The sequence below is a fragment of the Micropterus dolomieu genome, linkage group LG07 (assembly GCF_021292245.1).
Source record: "Micropterus dolomieu isolate WLL.071019.BEF.003 ecotype Adirondacks linkage group LG07, ASM2129224v1, whole genome shotgun sequence".
NCBI lineage: Eukaryota > Metazoa > Chordata > Actinopteri > Centrarchiformes > Centrarchidae > Micropterus > Micropterus dolomieu.
In genome coordinates this window covers 17,320,911-17,347,685 of record NC_060156.1, presented here as the reverse complement: position 1 = coordinate 17,347,685, position 26,775 = coordinate 17,320,911, and the positions used below count along the sequence as shown (strand labels likewise).

The window sequence follows — 26,775 nt, the reverse complement described above, 5'->3', positions numbered from 1 at the left end:
ACAAACAAGTGGCTGTGTTTCTGCATAATCCCCACAATTTATAGATACAAAGTTATTAAAACAATCTATATTTAATTTGCAAACTTATATTAGATTACAGAAAATGTATTTGGAAGAGTCAGTACATGTGTTGCTAAGCTTTAAAAGGGAGATCTTTGAAGGGAATACATAAAGACCTATGCAACCACACATTTTGTTACATCAATAATTTTTGAAGGTCTATCTTTAATCACTGGCCTCTAAAGGATTCTATAAGCTACAATCGTTGTAGGATTCATATACGTAATTCACAAACAAAGCTTATTTACCTATCAGGAGCCCGGGTTATAAAGTCTTTACCTTGCTGGTGCCATTATTTTGTAAACACTACCAAGGCGTTAACAGGGCGGTGATCAAGAATTCCTCAACTCCAGAATACAAAAAAAAAAAAAGAAAAAAAAGAAAAAAAAAGAAAAAAACCACACACAAAACAAACAAACAACTAGCAAACAAGATCAGTAAAGCAGCTGCCTACAGAACAGAAGGAAGCCAGCCCAACACAATGGGGGATAAGAAACTATTTCAAATGACTGCCCAGAACACAAAACAAAAAGTATCAACACATCTGATGGAGCCCCATCCTGGGATGACATGGCTATTGTATTTGGCCATTCAGAATCCATGGGGTTGCACTAACACAGCATGTTGACGCAGACACTTTGGCCATCTTGGAACATTTTGATCATCATCATGTTTGCCACATGTAATTGCAAAGTAATAGGATTAACTATTTAAACAAGTACAATATACATTCTCCAACAGCAGTAAGTTTTACAGGGTGTTTTTATGGGATGGCTTATTGAGAAGTGGATGAGACATACAGAGACTTCAGCGTGGTGGCCGGGCCAGACTACAGTTCCCTTGGATGACACCTCCCCCAGAGCTGTGGTGCATGTGCACGTGATTCAGGAGCAGAAAAAGATGGGTGCAACATACACCCTCTGTTCTTTTCAATATTCATCTACACCCCTGAGAAAGCCAGACAGAAATACAGGCATGGGAAACAGGGGGGAAAGGTTGAAGAAGCACACACAAAAAAGGGGGACTAAATTCCCAAGGTGAAGGAGGTTTGAAGGACTGTGCTTGTTGGAGTGGTGAGGCGTAGACAGGTTAGTCTTCATCATCATTTTCATCATACTCGTCCTCGTCATCTTCATCCCCCATATAAGACACTGGAGTCTCCACACGAGACCCACTGTAGTGAGAGTCATTTGAGCTGGAGGCCATAGTGCCATCAGCGCAGCCATCACTACAAGGAGGAGGAAGATAAGAGTGGGCAGGGGGTGAGCAGAACATCATCTGCATACTGTCACACTAGGTTTTTACGGGTAAGACCTCTCACCTGCTTGCAGGGTAACGGGCTCCATTGGCAGAGGACCCTCCAGTGATGTAGACGTTACTGATGGGACCTTTTGCCATCTCTGGAAAAAAGGAAATACTTATGAAATATAAAGAAATGACAGATGATCACTAAAGTAGTCACTCACCTCTGCAGTCACACCACTGTTAAGGCCAATTTATACTTCTGCATTGGTGTCTGCATCGTTCTGCAATTACACCGCCAAAATGCAAGTTGGTGGTAGCGTTATGGCGTTCACTGTGTTGACTTTTACTGGCCGAGCCCGCTAACTTCCAGTTAGACCCACGCTAATTTGAATGGGGATAAAATGATAATCGTCTGGCTCTCCTAGACTTTTCAAATGTTATCGACCGAATGAATCAAATTCTGATAGTGAAACTAGTCATTTCGCGGGGGTTGTGACGCCAAAAATAAATTGAGCCACCATGTTACAGGCACTGGATTGGCCGCTAGTAAAACTGACTTCAACGCACGGAGCATTTCCTGTGGTTTTGGAGGAAATGCAATGCTACCAAGCCGACCACAGTGCAGTCCGTGTTATGTTGTGTAGTTACATTTTTGGGGAGGTGCAAATCAGGCTACGGCGTAGATCGACACAGAAGTATAAATCAGGATTTACAATGAAGACCCACCGGAAGCGTGTAGGCAGGCACTCACAAGGTAACACACTTTGTATAAATAAACTGGCTACGACTTTCACCCAACAATTTATGTAACTTTGCGTCAAACAGCACTTTGTATCTGTAATATTGGAGGTACGGCACATACAAAAGAGGGATCCCAGAAACTTCAACTTCCTCCACTGCAGGTCAAGACTAAAACTTCCTGACCCAAAAACCTTGGCATTGCTTTTTTGGAAATTACTGCAGTCGGCAGGCAAATTTTGCCCTTATTTTTTCTAGCTACTGAGAAGCTCCAGTGAAGATAAATAAATAAACGTTGTAATCCCAAAAACTAAAGTAAAAAGCCAATTTAATAAAAGCAGTTTACTCCGAGCTCCTCCCGAAAGTAAATGAGTTGAAAATATTAAACTCACGCAAATTCCTTCGCATTGACGGCCCCGCCCCCTTCGCACCGGCCGACAGGAAATTGTGGCTCTACGCGTCTTTGCATTGACTTTGTATGTAAACTCACCGCCCCGAACGCTCGCTTCGCTTTTGGTCTGAAAGCATCATTAAAATGTAAAAATGTCACCGCACCACCTTACTCGACTATATGTAATCAGCACATCATAACCTGTGATTTTGTAGTGTATGAACAACTTACAAGAAATGGCAAGACTGGGTCAGTGTCAGGATTTACTTTCAATGTTAACCAGAAAAATTTCAAAACTTTTACTGGCCGCAAAGAAAATGGTTATCCATGCAAGCGCCTTTCACCTGCAGATCGTGATCTAACCAGTTCTGTACTGCAGGTACAGTGAACTGGTTCAAAACTGAGGCTGTGGCACCCACCTATAACGTAGGGCTCCAGAGCTTTGGGCACCAAGCTACGTGCGACCTTCAGATCCTCTGGAGAACACTTTCCCACCTCCAAACCACAGGCCATGCCCATACGCTTCAGCACCTCTATGTCATCGTGGATCTCAAACATGCTGTCAAAATTGAACAAATACTCGAACCTGCAGGTGAGAAAGAACAGGCGACAAGCGAGGGTGAATTATCTTCTATGTTCCCAATTTACTTTAAAGGTAGTTTAAGGATGTTACCCTCTAGCACGGTCTTTCAGTGAATGTTTAATAGAATGGTAAATACAATAAATTCAATATATCATTCCACATTGTAAGTGTAATTCTGTGTTGGCCAATTTTAAAGTTCAAGTTAAATATGCAATTTGGAAATATATCCAATATTGGTAAGCATGGATGGGAAGAGGTATAAAATACCTTTAACGGCTATGACAAACTTCCGTTAGACACAAAGAAAGTTTTAAAGAGAACTTAGGAGTACTTGGAGTCAACCCCAAATGATACATTTTAAAGTCAAGAAATTTCAAAGGATGTTGAAAATGATCAACTACTTGGTTTAAGACTTTGTGCGTTACCCTGAAACAATCAAATCCTTAAGGATTTGAATTACCTCACATTTAGCTGGGACAGTTTATTTCAGCGATAAACCGAATTTACTACTTCTAACTAGTTCTTCCCTCTCCTATCCAGTATGCAATGCATGTTCAGCAATCTAAAGATGGATTGTTATTTAAGTGGGAAGTTTTACACTTAAGACTGCTGAAATGCTAAACCGTTACAAACTGAAGAGTCATCTTCAAGAAACTGCGCCTGTTTATCATCTCATCTTGACAACCAAAATGAATTCCTTGACACTCAAGATTTCCAAATATTTTTACTTACTAGTCAAGGACCAGAAAACCATTAACCGGCAAATAATACATTTTACGAGCCTAAAAATATTACTACTATATATTATATATAGTATTGGGCTACTGATTATTTGCCTTGACGTACAAATTTCCTATTAAATCATATAAACCCAGGATTGCCAGAGATAATAATCCTTGAAGTCAAACCTGGTTAGAGGGGTAAATCATCTAAATGTATACTTACAATACAATCACTGCACTGTTCTTTTGCTATTTATTTAAAGAACATTGGCTTTGAAGGTAAACGAATTGGAAGGCTAGCACAGTCACATACTTGTCATTAGAGATGCTGCAGTCAATGACTGTTTTCTTGCTGGTGTTGACAATAATGAAGGGAAGGTGGATAATGGAGTTGGGAGGTGGAGGTCTGTTTGCCTGCTGCTCTGTCTGTCTGTTCCGCTGAACCAGGTTCTTAAAAGCTATTTGCTGTAAGGACAGGATCAAAGAAAGATGAAAGCTTTGAAGCAGCTTCAGAGGAGCTTTAAGTTTAGACAGACAGCACATTCAACATTTCAAAACCAAAACATTACTGCTGCATTCTTCAGCAATGCTTTAGCTGGATTTATACTACTGCGTTGTTAGGGCAGTCCCGCTCAGCACAGAATTTCTCCTGCTGATTCGTACAAAGGCTGGGCGATATGGCCAAAAATGTTATCGCGATATAAAAATGTCAAACCATTCGATATCAATAAATATCAACCAATATAAGTTTAAAGGCTGGTTTTTGCTCCTGACTGAAAGTTGAAAAAAAAAAAAAATCAATTGTGGTTTTAAACTATTCTTTATGGTCAGAACCACACAAACACTTGCCAAACAGTGGATCACTTAGCAAATCTGAGGTAGAACATTCAAAATAGTCATGACCTCTTTTTTAAACATATGTACAAGTTTTCTCAGTAACTTTTCTCAATAAAATGTATATAAAAAATGAGTGCTAATTCATTCGTGATTCAAATGACTTCAATCGAACATATGTTGTATTGTTATTTAAGTAAGTTATATTGTGATAATTGTTGTTTTACCCAATTCGTACCACAACTGTAGCACTAAATTGTTAGGATTATCAAGCTGTTTGTGTATTCATTATGTATCCCAAGTAATCATATATACACACACACTTAGTGGCCACTATAATATCTACACCTGTAAACTCTAATGCAATCCAATACAACAGCTGAGCCTTAAATTTTACCTTTACAAAGACAACGTTCTGTTTAGATTGACACGAGGTATTCATTTAGCTATATGCATTTTACAAAGCTTATAGTTAAAGTTTCTAAATTTTTATACTCTTATTTACATACAGGGGGGCGAAGAATATGAGAAGCTTTACTGAAAAGCAGAAAATTAAAGAGCAAGTATAGATGCTTGATGTTGTCTTCACAATGAACAATCATCTCCAGCACATAGTACACACAAGTAGACCCACTCAGTTCATTCCCACCTGCAGTATGAGCTCCTGAAGCTGTGATTGTTTCTGCTTAATTCTCTCCAACCGCCTTTGTCTCTCCACCTACAGTTGAAATAAATAAAAAAGTTATGATAAAAGCGTTATAACATAGGTAAAAGGCAAGACATCACCAACACAAACTATTGTGACAACGGTCATCGGACTGTGTATTTCTACCTCTAGGTTTTGGCACTCTTGCGCTGAGTTGGTGGGAAGGCCAATCCATTTGATTTCTTTTTTCTCCTTAGAGATAATGTTCATGGCCATGAGCACATTAAGTGCATCGTACACGCGCCGCCGAATGTTCTTCTGGTCATACACATGCTAATACGAAAATAACAAGAATCACAATATTAACAAAACCTTCTAAATTGTTTAAAAATTAGAAAACTGGTTTTTCATGTTGAGAAAATCTCATGCAGCTGCAGCACTCACCGAGTCATTGGGTGACATGTGGTTGTCTGAAGAGCTAAATTCTGCAACCAGTTCATCTGCCACTTCATTGTAGGTAGTTACTCCTTTCTTCTGCACCTTCTCACACACTTTCATGGAGAAATGCCTCAAGCCCTTCCCGTTTTTTTCCCCTTTTTTCCCACGTTTTCTGCAAACAGAACAGATACAATGATTAATATGTCAAAACTATTTTACTGCATTATCTTTTCTATGAAATGATATCGGGCTTCATACAAGATAAAAACACTTCATCTCCATGGAGATCCACACTGATGTTTAAAGCTTACAAACTTAAGGACTTTTTGAAGACTTACCCTGATGACCACGGAGAGGCATCGGACGGTTGACTCTGAGTGAGAAACTGGGAACTTGGTGTATGTGGACTGTTTACCAAAATGGTATTGGATACTGTCGGTCTCTGAGGTGTTCCAATCACCTACAACAGGATAGGTTCAGAAGTCTGGCTTAAAACAATAGTCAGGCCCCATGTCAACACACCTTTGCAGTGCCCACACAGCCCCGCCTCCTCTCACTCATAGTGCTGTCTTCTCGTCACATTCACTTCGGTTTCGTTATTTTTTCCCCTGCCTTTTCGACAAGTCCCCCCGTACTTTGCTGTGTTAGTCTAATACTCGTCACTTTTGCAATGGATACAAGCATCTATGCAAACGATGGCCGAGTACTGCTAACAAAACCAGTTGAGCAAAGCACCTGCAGGACCGACACTATGAGGAACCTTGAGAGGTTGGAGACGTCTCCCCTCTCAACATCATTAAAGTATTAAACAAGATGGCCCAGTAAACTGTTGTTGATGAGCTGATTGTCCAGTTGTTGGACTCAACAGACATTTGTAATTCTCAAGTAGGTAACGTTTAGATGGGTCTTAATCGCTTTAGGCATCATCTGCTGAGCTCTTTGTTAGATTGGTGGTGTTCAGGGACCTGCAGTGTCACTGGTTATGTGAACATTTGGTGATTTGGACCCTCTCCACAGTGGACCAACTTGTGTGCAGTTGGAAGTGGTCTACAATGATCCCTTTTGTCTTATCAACATTATGGGACTGGTTGTTGTCCTTGTCGACTTCACTCACATTTATGATTTAGGCTACAACCCATTTTGTTGATACTAGGACGACTTGAGCTCATAATATTGTGAACACAGTATGTAATTACCCTCAATGCAAACCATAATTATTGCGTGGTACTTTCAATTGGTTAGGCTATTTGTTATTTAATGACAAGGGGAGCAGAAGCAGTAAAGCTGAATGACAATTATTTTATTTAATTTGTGGCACTTGTTTAAAGATTTACTGGAGGAAGAACACATTTAGTTTTTTGGACATCTTTATTGACTAATTATTGGTCATGAACATGGTCAATGTTCAATGAAAGAAACTTAAAAATTAAACTTAAAATTTGCATCCCTATTAGTAATACAGGGCATCTACAAGATAGGTGATCTATTCCTTCACTAAGGTGATATCTAAGCTGATTTCCGTTATGTATACATTCCATGTATATAATGGGATGATGAGTGTAATCCTGCTGACTGTAGAGTTGATAATCTTAGGATCAACTGCCTCCACCTACCCTCCGCTCGGTCACCTCACAATGATAATGGAGGGGGCTTACACAACACTAAGACACAGCAGAGAAACTCAGCAAGCAAATCTTTACACAAATGCACCTGCGGGTTACTGATGATATAGATATGATATATGTGTATTTATTGAGAGGTTCTGAACTCTCATACAAATTTGATTAATCAATGTGAGCACAAAAGCCTGAAATTATAAGACCGTACAGTGTGGTAGTTGTGTGGGGCATCACTCACCATGTGGGGCACATGTTGCATGTGTGCAGCAATGTTCACATTGGATGGCCCAAGAGTTTTGGGTAGTAGCTGTTTGGCCACAGGGGCAGCTGTAGGCTGGACAGTAACTAAAGATAGGACACCTAATAGAAGACATGAGAAGAACTGTAATGAGTAGAGCTCTTGATTGATACTCCATTGCCCCCTGTTGTCCATCTACAAGCCTATAAGTGTCCACTTGAAAATACATTTTTTCCTTTGCGGGACAGGCAATCAATTAGACTAGACTTTATGTAATGTAAACACCATACTGAGCATAGTGTGAATAACTGTATAAAAGCAATTACTAGTAACTTATACCTTTGCTGGGGCTCATATTCTGATCGATGAAAACCTTCAGCTCTCCATTTGTTTCAAGCAGACCAGCCTGTGAAGGACACAAACTTAATATTCTCCAACAATCACAACATTAAAGACACTACCTTAGTCCGGTTAAACAAAATAAGTAAAGAAGAAGAAATGAGGTTAAGGGAGATGTGTTAAGGTATAGCAACTTAACACATACCTTCATCTATCACACAGCTACAGTGCCTACCTACATGCATATAGTTACTTACATCTTTAGCCATGATCCCAAAGGACCGAAGGAGTTGAGCTTCAGGCTAAAAAGAATATTTTCTCCTATTCGTCACTAGTCCAGACCCCTGAAGACAGAAAGAGGGCAAACTATTAAAGTTTCTAGTTTCACCCAAACATAACATTTGTCCATAATATTTCCTGAGCTTAAATAAATCTTACTCTGTTTTGGGAATGAAATTAAACTTATTTTTCAAGCCCATCTGAACTGCTTGATGCCAGCACATTGTACAAAGCTACATCACTAACGTTAGCTTGAGTTACCGGGTATTCTTCTTACAAGACAAATTTGAAGGATATTGTGTATATTTTAGACCAATTTCAAATTGAATGAACCATGGAGGGGCATTTCTGCATGCACCGTGTATGTCGAAAGTCACATTTAACCATCCCTTGATGCTCAAAACTTTTACTACGCTAAGTGTGCACAAGGCCTACTTCAGGTACCGAGCACGTCCGGAGGAGAGGCATCGTCGAACTTCTGCTACAGGTCACGCAAACATGCTAACTTTATCTCACCAGAGCAAAACTATTAATGAGACTAAAGTAATAGCACCATGTGGTTAAATATATTATTATTAAATGCGGTAGCAACAGCATTCATATCATACGGCAATAGCAATGAACAATCTTTTGTTGAATGCAGCTAGCTAACTGTTACTGCTAACAGTTAGCGTTGGATTCAGCCTGCTGGCGTTAGCCAGCTAGTTAGCTTATGCACGTTTTGAAAGGATTCACATAAAATTTAGCGATTGTTGATTCCGTGCTGCAAGTTCAAGGCAAAGTCTAGTATGGGCTAACATTTAAGAATTGTGTGTGCATTTCGCACGGTGAACGAAGTTAGTAGTGATTATGTGCACTTACGAGTGCACTCCTGTTTCTTCGACGGCTGTTGTTGTTGGCATTTGAGAATGGAGGAAGAGGAGGTCTAAATCCCTACCAAACAGGAAACAAACTAAGCAATGTCGAAGTACTTTACTATAATTTTATAGTTAATTCAAGAGACAAAATATTGTATTAGTTATGAGTATTTAACTCTTGAGTTTATTTTTCCCTCAAGTTTTTGTGTTTTGCCTTTGTACAGTAAGTGATGCCAGGATTTGCCTGTTGGACGAGTCTGTGTACAAAGTATCGTTTTCAATAACGTTAGAAGACTAACAACTGAAAGAGTAAACAGATGAAGTTAACGAAATAGATGACAAGGTGTTTTATCCAGACTGTAAATGAAATGATACATAAAATTTGCACCCAAAATATTTCGCTACAACTACTTCTTTTCCCGTTACTTACTAGTAACGTTAATTAGATTATTGATGTTAAATTGACAGTCATGGATCTCATATTTTCATATATTTGTGAGCTGCCTATCGGTCAGCAACAAGCACAATAAAAGTGAGTTTGTCGACCCCAAGTTACATTCGAAAAACCTAGTAGTATTATAATGCATTCAACTACACACCTGATAATTTATTTTGAATTAGACATCAACCTTACAGATTTCACCCGTTGCCTAAATTAACGATGCTGGTGTAGTTTGTTCAACCGTTGAACACACAATTAGAACTTGTGTTGATTACGTTTCAGGACCCGAGCGTTAATAAAAGCCGTTTACATTAACGTTACTTTAATGTAACCAGATCGATCACAATCACCGTGTACCGATTTGTTATAATGTTACTAACCAAAGCTCTGCCAATGACTCCGTAGTCGTTTATGACATATGGTGAGTTAGCAACTTGTCAGAAGAACAAAGTTAAAGCATAAAGTATGACTGGTAACGTTAGTTTGCTGGTTAGCATGCTTAATGATTATTTTAGCAACGAGCTAACTGAGGATTGCAGTTGAAAAGCCGACAGCATCGGCGCTTTGTTAGCCAACTGCCGATACGTTAGCTACGGCTAGTGGACGAGCTAATCCACAGCTGTCATCGACAACACTGTCAGAATTAGCTTCACTTTTACCACGGTTAGCTGTAGTGTATTTTAGTAGTATATTAATACATATTTTTTAACACAATAACTGGTAATACATATCTAACGTCAATAACTTTCTTTTGTGGTAGCTGGGTACCGAGTCACAAGTCGATAAATGCATCTTACCGGTGCACCTCACAAGTTAGCAAAATGTTTGTTAGCCTTTTCTATCCACTCTCTGTTAGCCTTGCTACAGCAGCGCGTCTCACAATCTGATCTTGGCGGTGTCTCGCTTTAGCGGCGCCTGATTGGACAGCATCGACGAGACGAAAGCAAAGCAGTCAAAGCCCACAACCTACATCTCTTGGGATTGGTGGATACGAAGGCGCTGGTGGATATAAAGCTTCAAAGATATATACATACCGCCATCTACCGTACAGGAGTATGATGGATACTTTTACTCCTGTAACGTTACTTCTCACTAACCCTGATTCTCTAAAGTTGGTACAGAAAGGTAAGTTTTGCTTGCACCAAACATAACATGCATAGAGGAGTCATTAGGATTTCATACATTGACCAGGTATGGAATAAACAGAAATGAGCTCTTAACCTCACTGAAAAACAACTATATCATTTTTTAGTATGACATGGCAAAACTCCCAAACCCATGCAGACAAGATAAAGGGTTAACCACAGCAAAATGTTTATTTTGGGTTCATCCCGCTGTAGTAAACCTGCTGTGTATATATATATATATATATATATGTATATATATATATATGTATATATATATATATATATATATGTGTGTGTATATATATATATATATATATGTGTGTGTATATATATATATATATATATATATGTGTGTGTATATATATGTATATATATATATATATATATATGTGTGTGTATATATATATATATATATATATGTGTGTGTATATATATATATATATATATATATATATATGTGTGTGTGTGAGAGTGCAAAGCTCACCCAGAAAAAGGTATGTGACTGCAAGCAGCTGCAGATGAGTTCAACAGAAGAGTGCAGCAGATGATTTAAAAGAATGACGAAGAAAAGGCCAGGCTACATAACCCACTCACCAGATTTAGTGGACGGTTGGGACAACTGACCCTGTGTATTCTGCCAGGTGTCTGCTGTCTTAACACTATTTGAGCATTTGGCCTCCAGATCATGGAGACTTCAAAGCATTCATCAGGAATACTGCTGACTCCAGCAAAAGATGGCCAAGAGCATGATATTGGCAAAAGATGAATGCATGTTACACGCAGAGCTATATAAATACAATACAAAGACATTTAAATATGGTTTTCATTCGAATGTCAACTTGTTTTTTTCTTCTTCATGTAAATGATTAAACTCTGTTTATATTAACTCCTGACAATCTCCAGTAATTTTTTGGGACTCCCAATTGCTGTCCAATTTTTCTGAGAGTAAAAATGTTTTTATTTCATTTTTATCTGGCCTGTTTTAATTTTATCAGTAAGTTGTCTGCTACATCTGCCCAATTAGAGTGATCAATATTTAGTCAATTTCTAATTGACTCACAAACTTAAACAAATAAAAAGCAACTATTTCTCAAATCACCAATTTCAATTCTTTACTGGTATTTTCAAATATCATACAATCAACTTACAAATACACTGTCAGTTTATTATGTACACCCAGCTAAAACTAATACCATTGACTACAACAGCCCTGCAATAAATCCTACTTTATAGTGTTTTAGAGAGGTGTTGAACTTAATAGTGATTTTGTAGAATATAATTTGCGGGGCTGTATATATGGAGGGGTCTTTCTACTGTTTTGTCCACCTTCCACAAGATCAACAAGGTAGACTACCCAACCCGACCCTCAGTACAACAATACAATGCAACAGACCCACAAACTGCTGAGTACAGTCAGAGTAATGCTCATAAACATGTTTGGTGTGAATGACAGGAGTTTTCTCTCTTCACAATTACACGATCACTGGCATGCTGTATCCTGTGAGGGAATCATGCTGCTGCTATTCAGGCCTTTTTCACTGTAAAATTTAAAAAAAGGAAGACTGGCGTCCACAGATACTCTATCAACAGCAGCGCTGTGTGTGTTAATCACACTTGTTGAAGGGTGTTTTCATTTTTTTCATGAGATAAAATTCAGCTGAGCTTGAGTCAGCCCTGCAGACAGGGATATTTTATTTTACTGTATGGCAGTAAGGTGAGAACTTGCACTTTTTTTCTCCTGTTATATGGGGACTTAAATTTCCACATTGTTGACCAAATATCACACAGAACAGAAAACAAATTAGATGAAAGAAACATTTTTGCTTTAACAATATCGAAGTATAATAATTAAAAATCTAAGAAGATACATAGATAGATGCTTTATTTATTGTTTAAATTCACAAGTAGATTTATCTACTTCACTCCTCAACCTGTATGCTGCAGCAAGCCACTGAGTAGCTCTGTGATACTACTTTATATTTATAAGTTGAACTACCAGGTAAGAAAATATGTGTCTGTTGATTGATTTGTTATAGTTGTACTTTGCTATGACAAAAGTTAGCCTAGCATAGCCCTGATTGACCCGAACGCCATTTAGAAAACAAGCATTTTAAAAGTTGTTGTGCTTGTCATTTTGCTGACAGACAAAGCATCAATTCATATGTTAAACAAATCAGCATCATCACGTAGTTATTTAGGCATATTTTTTGATCAGTTTATAGCAATTTAACCACAGCAAAATGTTTATTTTGGGTTCATACTGCTGTAGTAAACCAGATTATTGTCGAATATTTGCAGGTTGTATTTACTTACGTTAAAAGAGCTGCTTCAATGTACCAATTTGATAGGCCACTTAAAAAATAAACACCTAACAGTGAGCTCACTCAGATAACTCAGGCAAAGGCTGCATACCAATGAAACATCTTTTTATATGAGCAACACACACTGGAGGTTACTAAAAGGAGGCCCCCTAGCGGCCGAGGCTCCGGTCAATTGCCCATATTTGCTCAATGGTAAAACCGTCTATGACAGCATCAGTACACGGATGGACCACACGGTACACACTAAGTAAAAAAAGTATGCACGTGCATGCATACAAGAGTGTGTGTGGATATAATACTATAAGTTAAAGGGCGTATTGCACTGCACCAAAAGTAACAAAAGATGCTGTTGCAAGTCCAGTAAGACCTCAGCAGCCTCCCAGTGACACAAATTTATTAATATGCATCATATAAGCACAAAACTAAAACAATTATATGTCTCAAAACTAGATTTGACACAGGGACCCACTTAAGGCAGGGCCTCAAGATTAGATTTATTATATCAGTTGATATTGGGCATCTACACATAAAACTAAATGAGCACAAACCATTTGACACAGAAAACCTGGAGCTTTTTAGACCAGTTTGCTTTGCTGTTTAGTTTAATCTGTTAGAAATTAATTTCCAGTTTTTCTTTTGTTCCTATGAAGTTGGAATACACTTGTTAGAGGGAGCCTAGATTTGGACAAAACTGTCTGCCAGATGAATAAGGTGCTGTGTCACAATATGTTATTAGGACACCGTGTGTTATTAGGGTGTTGGTAGTAAGAGAATTTGTGTAGGAGTAGGGGGTGACGGTGGGTTTCAGTTTTTATTTTTAACACTGTCGTTTGCAGATGGTTTGTTTTTTGTCATGTGGTCCACGTGGTATAACAAAGTAGTGTAACGATCTCACTTTCTTTCACTGTCTCTCTCACGCAAGGGTTCATTTGAGCAAATAAGGCAAATAACAACAGAACTGCTACTGCAAACATCATCGGCTGAAACCTACAATGGCTGTTTGACTACTTCCGCGCAGGCGCACATTGAGCGACAGTCGGGCTACCAAACTGGTCATACAGCGGGTGTGAAAATGGTAGGTAACCAAAATAAACACAAACCCGGGCATTGTCTTTGGTTCCATTAAGGTTTACCTTCAAGACTATTATCGTGTTAATTAAAGTACATGCCGTGTCGGGTTTTGGCAAGCCTACAATGATAAGTTACTTGTGTTCGCTGCTAATACAGGGAAGGTCAGTTGATATTTTGAGAGCAGCTAGCTAGCTACACTACCCTTTTAGGCAGTCTGGCAACTTCGGCTTTGAGCGGGTCAGCCATTGGACTTCAAAGACAGACACAAACAGTGTCGTTTGAGTGAAATACTGGCATAGCCATAACCACAACGACAGTATTTCAGTGATACTTTCCACATCGTTAATCGGCGATACATTCTGGCTAACATAGCTAACGTTAGCCAGTATAAGTTACTAGCTGGTGGTATGTAACGTTAACGTTAGACAGTGCTAACCAAACGTTACCCAAACAGTTGGTACAATAATCCTTGATGTCGTAACAGCAGCCAGTACAGACGTTTGACTTCACGTGGTCGTTATTAAATCAGCAAGTGCTGGTGAAGTTATTAGCAGCTTGGTGAACTCACAGAGTTTTAGTCTCCAGTTTCAGGAAATGCTGCTCCTCAGTGACGTGCAAGTACTCAGAAACTGCAGCTGCTGTGAGGAGATGGCATGAGGATTTTTTGATAGAGCTGGGACATATTTGAGTATAACATCGATCAGGGTTGGAATATAAGATGTTTTTCATTATTAGTTAATCTACTGTGAATTTACCCAGTTAACATTTTTGTCTTAAAATAGTTTTTAAAAAAATAGCAACATCACAGTTTCTCAGAACCCAAGGCGACGTCTTCATATTTGTTTGTTCAGTCAACAGACCAATACCCCCTAAATATTAATTTAACTAGCATAAAAGACAAAAAAAACAGCAAATCCTCACATTTGAGCCGATGTCCATATTTTGGGCATTTTTGCTTAAAAAAATGACTTAAACAATGAATCGATTAACAAAATTGTTGTAGATTAATTTACATTTTTTATTTAGCTGATACTTTTATCCGTAGCAACTTACAATAAGTGCATTCCACCACATGAATACAGTCCAAGCATTACAAGAACCATGCAAGTACAGCAGCTTAATCAAATATGCAAATTTTGAGTCATTCATCTAATTAGTAAATCAAGTAAGCACAACTGATGCAGTGTTAGGAAACCAGATATAATCTGGATTTTGGTTTAAAGTATGACAATGACTTTATTACTGGTATTTAACAGCTGTTTTGCAATGTAATGATACAATTCTGAACTGTCTTGACTGGCTCCAGCTGAGTGAAATGTACACTGAATGTCTCTTCAGGCTTGCTTTCATAACTGATTCTTAAAAATGTTCTTATGTGCACAATTTCATACCATAAATTATTTTCATAATATCTGTATATAAAAATATTCTGACAATATTGTGTAATTTGAATTTCTTTTCTTTTTTTAATATTGCAAAGTATTTCGGGCCGGGTGCTTGTGTTACACTCCAGACTTATTGCACCTCTAGGTCCCTGTTATGGCATCCCATTTTCCTACTCATGTTACATCTATGACTGTAGTTATCTGAGGGGCCCTCCCGGGTACAGCATGTGCTTTTAAAATTCACAACATCCCCCTTCAGAAAAGCCCATGTTGCTCTTGTACAGGACATAATTACTACCGCAGCGTCTTGGCTCACCACCTAAAATGTGTGTTTTTCTGTGCGACAGACTAACCTTTTGAAATGTGAGTGTTTCCGTGTCTCCCAGTCTTCTGTCATATTTACTGTTGCCTGAATGCCTGTAGATGTGTGTGTCTCGCTGTGTGTCTTTGTCTGTGTCTCGCTCTGTATTTGTGTTTTGTTGTCTGTACTCCCTAGTCTGATCACACCAGTGTCTGACAGCCCCTGTCCTGTACTTACACAGCATAAGCTGAAGTCTTCACAGAGGGACAAGGTACGGCAGTTCATGTCCTTCACACAGGCTGGGGAGAAGACAGCTGTGTACTGCCTCACACAGAATGACTGGAAACTAGAAGTTGCTACCGACAACTACTTTCAGAATCCAGATCTCTACTGTAAAGAATCCATGAAAACGTCAGTAGACCGGAAAAGGCTGGAGCAGCTCTACAATCGCTACAAAGGTACAGTCTTGGTTTTACACTGTAACTTAGAATATTTACTAGTGTAGAGTTGTTCTAAAAAGGATTGTACTATTTATAAAAATTATAGACACTACTTGTTTGCAAAAAGGGTCAGTGTAACTTTATTTTTTTTTTCCATTGATAGATCCCCATGATGAGAATAAGATTGGTATCGATGGTATCCAGCAGTTTTGTGATGACCTCTCGCTGGATCCAGCCAGCATCACAGTGTTGGTCGTCGCATGGAAGTTTCGTGCTGCCACTCAGTGCGAGTTCACCAAGAAAGAGTTTCTGGATGGAATGACAGAGGTGGGGTGAGTGTTGAAATCAACAACGTCTGACGTGCTCCAAAGTGGGACATAAACACAGTACCCGAAGTATCTTCGCATGGCGGTTCTCTTAGTGTAGCTCCAGGGAGGGAAGGCTGTCTATATATAGACCCACTCAACCACAGCTTGAGTATTCTGTGTCTTCGTAGAATGATTCAGTGGAGGAGCTGTAGTGTTTTGACTTTTAAGGTTCATGCGTCAAAGTTAGCTTCAGCCAATTTGTCATTGGCATCAAGACTTTCATGTTCCAGCTGGTTTGGATATCTGTGTGTGTGTGTGTTCGATTTAAAGTTGTTTTGTTTATTTATTGCTTAAATTGTTTATTTTTCTAGATGTGACAGCCCAGAAAAACTGAAGGCCCTTTTGCCAAGATTAGAGCAGGAGCTCAAAGATAGTGGGAAGTTCAAGGACTTCTACCAGTTCACCTTTAACTTTGCCAAAAATCCCGGACAGAAGGGTCTAGGTAAGAAGAGTGTCATGCATGGTGTCAGTGTTATCTCTGTATTACAAACTGAATTAAGTTTTCTGCTTTTTTTCTGTGTGCAGACTTGGAGATGGCTGTTGCCTACTGGAACCTGGTTCTGTCAGGACGATTTAAGTTCCTTGATCTTTGGAATAGATTCCTTTTGGTGAGTCAAAGAAGTGAAATTAGGGATGCACCTGTCAAATATGCTGGATTGTTGTCAACGCAGTTACTGAATTTATAAAGCAGATCAGGGATTGGCCATGACACGACCGACCAAAATACAATTTATTTGTCAATGTCAATTTAAAAATAGTAATCTTACATTCGTCAAGTCATAGCAATAATGTCTGGCTTCATGTTACCTTACATAAAAACAATACCAATGAGTACAGCACAGTTAGGGATACAGATTTAAAATTTTGGAAAAACAGCTTCTGGTATCAGATTAGTGCTTGAGATCAGCAGATATTATGAGTTTAGGTACCAGGATTGAGGGCGTAGTGATGGGGAATTTGGCTAAGGCTATGCTGGCTTTCATTACACCTCGCTGATTAGCACAAGCTCAGTGAAAGAGGAGTGTCAACGAGTGTAACCAGATGGTGTGTGGTTGGAATGAAAACCTGCATACTCTTAGATTTCCTGAACTCATGCTAGCCCACAGGACCATCAGTGATTTACACTAAGGTTATAGAGAGAGAAACATATATATATAGCAATAGGTTTACCAGGGCTTGTTCGTTACAGGAACACCATAAACGATCCATCCCAAAGGACACATGGAACCTATTGTTGGACTTTGGTAACATGATTGCAGATGACATGTCAAACTATGATGAGGAAGGTGGGTAGCATTCATCCATTTGCTTTCTTAACTGTGAATATGGACTGTTCGATTTAAATCATTGTGACACTGATGATCTCTTGGTGTTTCTTTCTCAGGAGCATGGCCCGTCCTTATAGATGATTTTGTGGAATTCGCTCGACCAATTGTAACAGGATCAAAACGTAAGACTCTCTAAATCCAACCCCAAGTCTGGAAAGCCAGAACGTTGTTTCTTTTACAGTGACTTCATAGTTTTTTTTAAGACTTGTACAAAAAAAGTGAAAAGCTTTGACTTCAGAGAGAAAACGGAAGCACTTGAAACTGTCAAGAAACTACCTTTCAGGGAGCTGAGTAAAAACAATGAGAACAACTGGCCACATTTTTGTCCTCGTGAGACTGAGGCGTCATGCGGACATCGCCAAACTCACCTCTGTCTGTCCTGTTGGATTCTCCGTATCCTGGACGCCCCTAGGCTCTGCTCCAGGAGGAGCACTACCTGTCAGGCCACAGCCCTGTAAGTGCGGATGGACACAGTACTAAGCGGATGTCAGTTGGCGGTGTGTACTCTAAAGGGATTGGAGAGGAGAAAACTGTGTGTTTTTAAGATTCTTCCTAGTCAGCTTTGTTTTGTTATATGAAGTTCCAGAGTGACTGTGCAAAGCTCCCATGTCTTACTCTCACTTTGGGACAGAGTGCTCACGACACCAGCACCAACAGAACTGTTGCAGTTTTTACTGTACATACTGTATCTATTGGGACAGTTTACAAAGATAGCTATATGAAGAATAATATAAATATGTTCAATTTATAAATGCAAAAGATGATTCTTTTATGTACAGTAAATGCTAAGATCTCTAACGGGATGCCTCAATATCGTGGATGACATGCTGTTGGTTTAATTGTTAGGTGGATCTGTCAAGTCATGGAGTTGTGAGCTTCTCATTGAAAGCATTTTAGACACATTTGACGTTGCCTCGGGCTGATTTCACAAATACATTTTCACTCAAGTAAAGGCAGTGCTTTAATTTAGATAATTGATATTGGTTCATGGTACTCATTTGTCCAGTTAGTCTCAGTTTGGTCTTGAATCCTAAATGTAAGTCTGATTGATCCGTCAGTCCTATCCACAATAGCACCATTTTGCTTTCAAAAGATAGTTTCTTTGTAACTGTTGACGAAAGACTATTTATCTGGTGACAAATCCCTCTGAGGCATTAATGATGCTGTAGCAGCATTTAAGTAAAGTTTAAAGTTAAGAAATTACAGACCCTTAGGATTGCATGGCACATATCTGTATGTTATGGCAGTGCGAAGACCTCAGTTCAGAAGCCAGGACACTAAAGAGGGCAACGACAGGACGACAAAGTAAGCCTTAAGAATAACTATCTGTCTGTTCAATATTTATGTTTCCGTTCAAGCCCATCTGTCCAGTGTTACTGAAGGTAGTGAAAAGTAGAGTATATTGTTGATACATCATGTAAGTATATTGTTCATTTAAGAAAGATGAATAAAGCATGAGTTTTTCCATAATCATACATGTAAAAAGTTCTTTTGTTGTTGATGAATTAGATGAGGGACAGTTTATATCACATACAGAACAGTATAATATTAAAGGGGAGTTCCTTGGTGGCAATTGTTGGGTCTCTGTAAATAATACAAAGAGTACAGTACAGACCACTTGCTCCATATAAAAAGTATAATGAGATAAGTTCTGTTATGAATTGGCAGTATATGAGTTGCATATAGCTGCTTAGACAAGAGTGTATTATATGAGGTAGAATTGATTGTGTGAAAAAGATTTATAACCACACTCATCTGAACTTGTTAAAGCTTTAATATTACATTTTTCAGAATATTCCTCCATGCTGTTGATTATTAATGATAAACAATATTTCATTTACAGTACTTAGCAATGGTAATTTGGTCAATTTGATAATAGTGCTTTGTAAAACACACATCATGAATTAGTTACACATTGTTCATTATGTTTTCATTACTTCCCTTTTTGAGACTTCACAATGTAACACATCAGAGGTACAGCACTGGATGATGATGAGCCGTCTGTAGCACTCTGAATGATCGTCTGATCATAAAGTTTAACACTGCGAATCCAGTTGGGGACCGTGTGTGTGTTTCTCTCTCCTTAGTTTAATTTCTCCCCTATTGCTATCAAATAAAAGCGTGAAGGCTCAAAAATAATTTAAAAAGAGGAATTATAACCATTGAGAATGATGGATCAAGAGGGAGGGCAGTGGGTTTTTGAGGAGGAGCAGGGCTGTAGCTACCATTCAAGTCCTACAGAAAAATGGTCAGGTGCCCGGGGGATTTTGTCTGAAAGCACATTAGGAAGGGGTCTTTTAATGGCCAGAATGAACAGGAGGAATGACTGTAGCAAGGAAAATCTGTTTCAGTGTAAATAAGAGCACCTAACTGCTGTTCTAAAAGACAAACACAAAAAATGTGAACCAAAGGACACTATTGGTATGCCCTCTGTATTGTGTCTGGGAATTTGGGGGATGTTAACAATCTTAGGATGAGTATGCATTTTACAGTTCCACCACATTATATTAAGTGGATTAAACAGATGTTTTGGCCACTTGGGGGCAGCGGAAACAGGTTGTGAACATTTGACATGAAAATCGCCTTATAAAGTAGATATGGATGGAGCAACATCAGCATTTATTTGTAGACATGTTTCTGACTACTTTCCTATTAGCTTTGTTCTGGAGGGAACATCTGTCTCTTTAAATGCTAAATGCTCCACTGTGTTCACCAGCTACTTGCTAGCTTTGTCCGTCTGCTTTTTGGTGCTGAGCAGAATGTGAATTTAGACATTATCAAAGATTTTATGCTGAAAGAATCTTTCAGCATAAAATCTTTGATAAGTTCTGAATGAAAGTTCAGTGAGAGTAAACCAAAACAGAAAAGGTTGTGGGCTGCAAAACCAAAATAATGACAATTTATCATTAATTAGCATTGTTAGCATTGTTATTTTTTTATTACAGATAACATGTTTAAACAGTTCAAAGAATATGTATCCTGTTTTGCTAAACAGTTATATATTTCCTAGGGATGTTGTGTTGCAGTGGTGGAATTTGGACTCATGACTAGTTTTTCTTCAACCCTAGTTAGGAAATAATATTTTACCATTAACAACAATATGTTGTTCCTCAAATGTAAGTTGCTCTGGATAAAAGCGTCTGCCAAATGAGTAAATGTAAACAGGAAGAAACCAAAATTTGAAATGAGATGACTGTTGTCAATACTACTATTACCATTATTCCCACTACTGTTGCTACTATTCATTATCATGGACAGTAATATTTAAGGGGAAATACAAGCAAACATTACTGTTTCTCTTCCTCAAAATGTTTTGCAGGCAAATAAAGGACATACCTGCGGATGTTACCCGGCTGCTAGGCTACTTAAACTAGCCCCTCCTCTCACTCTAAATACTGTAAGGTGAGACATTTGAAATTCAGACCGCTTTGTTATTTACTTTGACAGCAGCCAGTACTTGCCCTCCAAGTAAGACAAATGAAATAGCCTCCTCAGTGCATCAGTTAAAGCCTGGGTGGACTACTGTACCTGCAGTACATGACGCACAATGGAAATGGAAATGAAAGGAAATGCTTCCCAACCACTTACATGCAATGTTGGCAGTGGAAGGTGAGCTTTATGTTGATGTGTTGTTCACTCCATCTACATGTTTGGTCTTTCGTTTACTTATGTATATTCTTGATGCTTCCTTCCTGACTACCTGTTATTTACAGCAGCTTCCTTCCTCATCAACCGACTGTATTTGCACTTTAACTTAACTTAATAAACTTGTAAAGCTGCTATTAGAAGCCAACTACCAAGCTTAGTAAATTATTATAGCGAAGAGTTGTTTTGTGGAGAATACATGACATTTCTGAGGTTGTTTCTGAGTTTGAATTTTGCTCCTTGCTCCTAATCCCACTTGAAAGTAATCTAAAACTGACTAATCACCCAGGTATGGCATTTGATCTCCGTGCTACAGAAACCCTACCCAGTGGTGGCTGTTGTAGTGTCTGTCATCAGGGAATAGGAGAGAGAAAGAAGGGTGGGGAGGAAAGTAACCCAGCTGTCAGTCCTTTTCCACAGTTGTGCTTTGTGCACTGTTGTTCATTTGTATGTGGTATTTGATTGTGTGGTTTTGCCACAGCAGGATTGACCACTATGGCTTTGAGAGACATCACGATTTTGAACCCTACAAGGAGATGATGAATGAGTATGAAGCTGTCCTCAATAGAAGGTCGATGAGATGGTCCAAGCTCCTTCAAGAGAAACCCCATGTGGAGAAGAACTTGACAAGCACAAGTAAAATACATTCAAACACTGTTTTGATGCCATCTGGCACTCTGTTGTTATGAGATGTAATTGTAAAATCTTGTTTTGGAAGTGAAAAGGTTTGTGCGTAAAGGTGTGCCTAACGAGCACCGCACCAGAATTTGGATGGCAGCCAGTGGTGCAAAGGAACGACTGGAGAGCAACCCGGGTTATTATCAGTCTCTGCAGGCCATGGAACACGACTCCAAGATGAAAGAAACCATTCATACAGGTGTGACAACAGGCCTTTTTCATATTTTGACATGTCACAGAAAGCCACAGGTGTGAATAATATAGTTAGAAATGACTGAATTCCATTTAGCTGCTTCATTTTCAGGGTTCTGGTATCGTGCACACTGGGCCAGTGACACATTGTCATGACCTACTGCGACCCTTGAATAGAACGAAGCCATCATTAATGATATTAGTAACACCTGTGCTTTCCCTACTATTACATGACAAAATATCTGTTGTTCCCCTTCTTAAAAAACACCCATACCTTAACTTGTATCAATACACAGGTCCATATCATAGTACAATTCTTGTCATGTCTTTTGGGCAGACATGCACAGGACCTTTCCTGATAACGTCCTCTTCCAGAGCAAAGGAGAAGCGAGCCTGCAGACGGCTCTGTACAATGTGTTGGTGGCCTACGGACACCATAATAAGGCAGTGGGGTACTGTCAGGTGAAGTAAACACTTTCACAGACAAGAGTTGAATCTCCTCCCATTTACCATAACATTTGTTTACCCAAAGAACAGGACTGGCTAGTTCCTTATTCATTTAAATACCCTGGACACAACTTCACTAATCCATGTTAGCTTCCTGTAAAGCAAATCTATTTTTGATGTATACTGAAAGCACAGAGCTTTCCCTTCAGGGATGAATAAAGTATCTATCTGTCTGTCTGTCTGTCTGTCTGTCTGTCTGTCTGGTGACATAATCAGATCTTTAATTATGCTTTTGGAAATAAGTTGTTGCTGGAGATGTCCTGCATAAAATCTTCCATGTATTTGGCTCCATGTGTGTTTTTGTCCATAAATCAATCAATGACCTACTAGCCAGTGAGTTCACACGCAGTCAGATCATTGTTGTCTCTGTTTATTCCAGGGTATGAACTTCATTGCAGGATACCTCATCATCATCACCAAAGATGAAGAGAAGTCCTTCTGGCTCATGGATGCATTGTTGGGCAGAATGCTCCCAGGTAGAGGCTTTTTTTAATGCTCATGCGTGCAATTAAGGTCCCTTTACACCCCTATAGGTGTTTTCAATGTCTGAATAGAGGTCTGCTCAGGCTGAAATTGTTGTATCAATAAAAATGGTATATGTAGGTGTGAGTTGTCCGGCCTTTACGCTCAGACTGTACACACCCACAAAGTCCTGAGAGGAGGTCTAATCAACAACATAAGGTGGTGCAGGACCTTTAATCAACCAAACTTTATTTGTATAGCACACCCGCCTCTCGCTCAGTGTCAGCTGGGATTGGCTCCAGCCCCCACGCGACCCTGCATGGATAAGTGGTTATAGATAATGGATGAATGGATTATATGCTGTACTGTGCTTTACAGTAAGTGAATGTATAATACCAATGAAGAAGGAAAGGAAACACTGAAAGGCAAAAGGCAAGGCAAGTTGTGTAAAATGTTAGTTATGTAACAAGTTGTAAAATCTCTTCTAAAATGAACGGATTAAATAAAACAAGTTAAAAGAAGCCTTTAGACTTAAATATCTGTAAAAACACGTGATTAGCTCTTTGCTTTGGTCCAATTAAAGCAATCACAGCAGCATGCTTAACAAGTACAGACTTTTAGTCTGAGAGTAGTGCATGACAGTTATTTAAGCCTACACACAACAAATGTTCCATGGAGAAATATTCTGCATGATCTTCTCTTGTGGCTATTTTATATTTTATAATAACATTTAAATATATTTGCCTGTGTTGTACAGTCCTTCTTATTTGAACCAATACCTTCCAGTGTTTTATCCTGGACAACTTCGAGTAGATTAGGGTTTTTTAAGGTAATCAAGGCAGATAAATATATTTGTTGTAATGACTATATAGAATTGTGTGCCATGTGCATAACAACCCTCGTTGTAATATAAAAGAGTAAGGGAACCAGGTTGGAGCCTTGTGGCACTCCAAGTGGAATATTAATTCTTGCAAGAACTTCCAGACCAACACGACAATCTTAAACATTTCGATTTTAGAGACAAAACCAATTCACAATTGTGCTTGATAGACCGACCAACAAGTATCACTACTGCACTCAGATAGGAAAAAAGCTAAAGTTATCTGCTTTGGGGATATTGTAGACTACTACAGCCCGGCTATGTTGGGTCTGAAGACTGACCAGGAGGTTCTTGGGGAGCTGGTGAAGACTAAAGCTCCTGCAATAGGACAGCTCATGGCCCAGTATCCTGGCATATGGACTCTGGTGGTGTCACGCTGGTTCATCTGCCTCTACATTGACATACTACCAATTGAGGTGAGGAAATGTTAGGGTATAATGCTAGAGACGAATGAGGAATTCATGGTGATGCTGAAGCACAACATTTTACAAACGTCTTTATTGTTTCTTGTACAGACCGTTCTGCGGGTCTGGGATTGTCTTTTCTATGAGGGCTCCAAGGTTCTTTTCCGTGTTGCTCTGACTCTCATCATCCACCACCAGCCAGAGATCCTAAGAGCTCGCTCTTTGATGGACGTGTGCGAGTGCTTCAAACAAATCACCTGTGGAGCTTTCACTCTGGACTGCCACAACTTCATTCAGGTAATGAGAAACGACAGTCAGAAAAACAAATGAGAAAACACTGGTCCATTTTTTTTGTTCTGATGTAATCAATCCAATTAACTATTCCCTGCTTAAAGTAGTTCAAACATCAACACCAGTTCTCCACCACTGGCAAATGTTCGCAAAAGGTCGACTTGCATTAGTGCTTTAGGGCTGCAACAAAGAAAACTAATTATTTTGGTCCTTAAAATGTACAAAAAAAAGGGAAACATTTGGATAAAAAGTTCCTGGAGCCCAAGGTGATGTCTTCAAAATGTCTTGTTTTGGTCAGATAAAAGCTCTAAAACCAAATATATACAATATACTATCATATAAGACAAAGGAAAGCAAGGAATCCACATTTGGGAGGCTGGAAGCAACACACTTATGGCTTTATTTTCTTGAGAAAATCTGTAGATCAATTAAATTACTCAATTAATTGTTTCAGCTCTAAAGTGCTGAACATTAATCTATTTGGTGATATTCTCTCAAACTCTGTTTTTACAGAAAATCTTTACAGAACCTGGGAGCCTATCTATGGCAACTATTGATAAACTGAGAGAAAAATGCAAACAACGAATACTGGAGGAAGAATCTGGACCACAGTCAGGCTTTTGATCCACCGCTGAATATCTGCTTAACCTGCTTTCATTCAGTATAATAAAGTAACACTGTGCGAACATAATGGACATATTGGTGGATTTTTGGTTGCTTTTCTTAACTGTAATTGTTATTTTACTCTAATCCCGTTGCCTGGATGTTCTGAATCTGCTCAAATGATATTTGTGAACCTTGTCTTTTGCTTGGTTTCACATGTTTTGCTGCTATAGATACTTGAAGATAATCACACTTGATGCTCTGTAGAAATTTTAATTTGAAATTTTGCTACATTGTATTGTTGAATTATTTTACAGAAGTAGTATGGGAATGATTTTTTGTTACTGTGGAGAGTAATAGTTGGGAGAATGCAATTTGAATTTTCAGTCTTACGGGGAAAAGAAGAAATAATGTCTCTTGCAGTGGAACACTGTTCTAACCATCCATTTCTCTTTAAGAAGTAAAATTAGATGTATAATTTGGTGTGGTAACTGCTGTCCTTATTTACAAAACCTTGTGTGGCACGTTTTTATTGTTAACAGAAATTTAATAATTCAGATTTAGCTCACCTCAAAAGGCCTCTGCCAAACAAAGATAAAGAGAAGTGGTAATTGTAGTGTTACATGATAGTTCAGTGTATTAAGTTTAGAAATCTCCTAGGACTGCTGAGTCACAGAAAAATCGACTAAACTGTGAAAATAATGTCTTAGTCACAAAAAAAAGCAGTTCAGACAAATGGCTTATTCTCACTTATTCTATACTCACTAACACCAATTTTCTACCCCACATCATTATTTTTTTAATGATCTTAATATCGATCTAGCTTCCTACGATGTGCTACGATGCCAAGTGGCTCATGCCAGCCAGAAATCAATTGCATTTGTTAACTCTATCTTTCATTGTTGATTGGCCATTTGCCCGAGTTACGAGTTTATGTCCAAACTAGTTAGGTTTTGATCCAAGTAATCGTGGTGCAACCACTTTTAATAGCTGATTCAGTTACAATCAAACTAGTAGTTACTACCCTTCCAGAGTCGACTTCATACCCTAACTTTACTATAGTTAGTGCAACCCAGTGCTGGATTTTGGCAATAAACTGTACATTTTTAAGTTATTCAGTGAAATAAACAAATGCAAAATAAACAACTTTAAATATTCTGATATGAAATAATATCAATATACAGCTATTTGTAAGTCCAAAGAGCCTACAGCCATGTACAGACAGATGATGGACAGATGATGAGACAATGGGGCCTCCAACCCCTCTGACATTCTGCAGGAGCAGGGGAAAATAAACTCCATGTCATTTTTCTTGAGTCTTGTTTTTAGTCATTTTAGTCA

The 26,775-nt window shown here is 38.7% G+C and overlaps 3 protein-coding genes across 12 annotated transcripts; 2 read left to right on the top strand and 1 right to left on the bottom strand.

The window, feature by feature from the left end:
* Nucleotides 1-55: 55 nt before the first annotated feature.
* tfdp1a (transcription factor Dp-1, a) lies at nucleotides 56-11,171 on the bottom strand. 3 transcript variants are annotated; one of them, XM_046053203.1, is made up of 12 exons: nucleotides 11,153-11,171; nucleotides 8,111-8,197; nucleotides 7,854-7,920; nucleotides 7,515-7,636; nucleotides 5,996-6,117; nucleotides 5,664-5,829; nucleotides 5,406-5,552; nucleotides 5,223-5,291; nucleotides 4,053-4,204; nucleotides 2,854-3,020; nucleotides 1,382-1,460; nucleotides 56-1,288 (listed from the first exon to the last, which is right to left on the bottom strand). In XM_046053203.1, the coding sequence occupies exons 2-12, from the start codon at nucleotides 8,120-8,122 to the stop codon at nucleotides 1,150-1,152; spliced, it is 1,242 nt and encodes a 413-aa protein (XP_045909159.1). In that variant the 5' UTR covers nucleotides 8,123-8,197; nucleotides 11,153-11,171; the 3' UTR covers nucleotides 56-1,149. The 3 variants fall into 3 exon arrangements, with proteins under 3 accessions (XP_045909159.1, XP_045909157.1, XP_045909158.1); XM_046053201.1 differs by lacking the exon at nucleotides 11,153-11,171 and adding an exon at nucleotides 10,229-10,385; XM_046053202.1 differs by lacking the exon at nucleotides 11,153-11,171 and adding an exon at nucleotides 8,994-9,061.
* dcun1d2a (DCN1, defective in cullin neddylation 1, domain containing 2a) lies at nucleotides 9,717-21,114 on the top strand. Of its 5 annotated transcripts, none has more exons than XM_046053213.1 (10): nucleotides 9,717-9,852; nucleotides 10,341-10,556; nucleotides 13,802-13,954; nucleotides 15,878-16,094; nucleotides 16,240-16,408; nucleotides 16,756-16,886; nucleotides 16,970-17,052; nucleotides 17,634-17,730; nucleotides 17,829-17,894; nucleotides 21,092-21,114. In XM_046053213.1, exons 3-10 carry the CDS (start codon nucleotides 13,952-13,954, stop codon nucleotides 21,097-21,099), a joined length of 774 nt encoding a protein of 257 aa, XP_045909169.1. In that variant the 5' UTR covers nucleotides 9,717-9,852; nucleotides 10,341-10,556; nucleotides 13,802-13,951; the 3' UTR covers nucleotides 21,100-21,114. The 5 variants fall into 5 exon arrangements, with proteins under 5 accessions (XP_045909169.1, XP_045909168.1, XP_045909166.1 ...); XM_046053212.1 differs by lacking the exon at nucleotides 21,092-21,114 and adding an exon at nucleotides 18,056-19,242; XM_046053210.1 differs by lacking the exon at nucleotides 21,092-21,114 and having other exon boundaries at nucleotides 9,718-9,852; nucleotides 17,829-19,242.
* LOC123973304 (growth hormone-regulated TBC protein 1-A-like) lies at nucleotides 21,100-25,526 on the top strand. 4 transcript variants are annotated; one of them, XM_046053207.1, is made up of 8 exons: nucleotides 21,100-21,174; nucleotides 21,899-22,053; nucleotides 22,136-22,294; nucleotides 22,625-22,749; nucleotides 23,174-23,270; nucleotides 24,380-24,552; nucleotides 24,652-24,837; nucleotides 25,345-25,526. In XM_046053207.1, the coding sequence occupies exons 2-8, from the start codon at nucleotides 21,954-21,956 to the stop codon at nucleotides 25,453-25,455; spliced, it is 951 nt and encodes a 316-aa protein (XP_045909163.1). In that variant the 5' UTR covers nucleotides 21,100-21,174; nucleotides 21,899-21,953; the 3' UTR covers nucleotides 25,456-25,526. The 4 variants fall into 4 exon arrangements, with proteins under 4 accessions (XP_045909163.1, XP_045909162.1, XP_045909161.1 ...); XM_046053206.1 differs by having other exon boundaries at nucleotides 21,112-21,174; nucleotides 21,902-22,053; XM_046053205.1 differs by having other exon boundaries at nucleotides 21,124-21,381; nucleotides 21,902-22,053.
* Nucleotides 25,527-26,775: the final 1,249 nt, after the last annotated feature.

Coding starts and splice junctions, on each gene's coding strand:
- tfdp1a (XM_046053203.1), bottom strand. Junction 5,553..5,663: donor ACATGTCACCCAATGACTCG/GTGAGTGCTGCA, acceptor TTTTCGTATTAG/CATGTGTATGACCAGAAGAA. Junction 5,292..5,405: donor AAGAGTGCCAAAACCTAGAG/GTAGAAATACAC, acceptor TTTCAACTGTAG/GTGGAGAGACAAAGGCGGTT.
- LOC123973304 (XM_046053204.1), top strand. CDS start 21,320: ATGGAAATGGAAATGAAAGGAAATGCTTCCCAACCACTTACATGCAAT. Junction 22,295..22,624: donor GAAAGAAACCATTCATACAG/GTGTGACAACAG, acceptor TCTTTTGGGCAG/ACATGCACAGGACCTTTCCT. Junction 24,838..25,344: donor ACTGCCACAACTTCATTCAG/GTAATGAGAAAC, acceptor CTGTTTTTACAG/AAAATCTTTACAGAACCTGG.
- dcun1d2a (XM_046053209.1), top strand. CDS start 15,749: ATGCCTGTAGATGTGTGTGTCTCGCTGTGTGTCTTTGTCTGTGTCTCG. Junction 16,095..16,239: donor GCTCTACAATCGCTACAAAG/GTACAGTCTTGG, acceptor TTCCATTGATAG/ATCCCCATGATGAGAATAAG. Junction 17,053..17,633: donor TTTGGAATAGATTCCTTTTG/GTGAGTCAAAGA, acceptor TGTTCGTTACAG/GAACACCATAAACGATCCAT.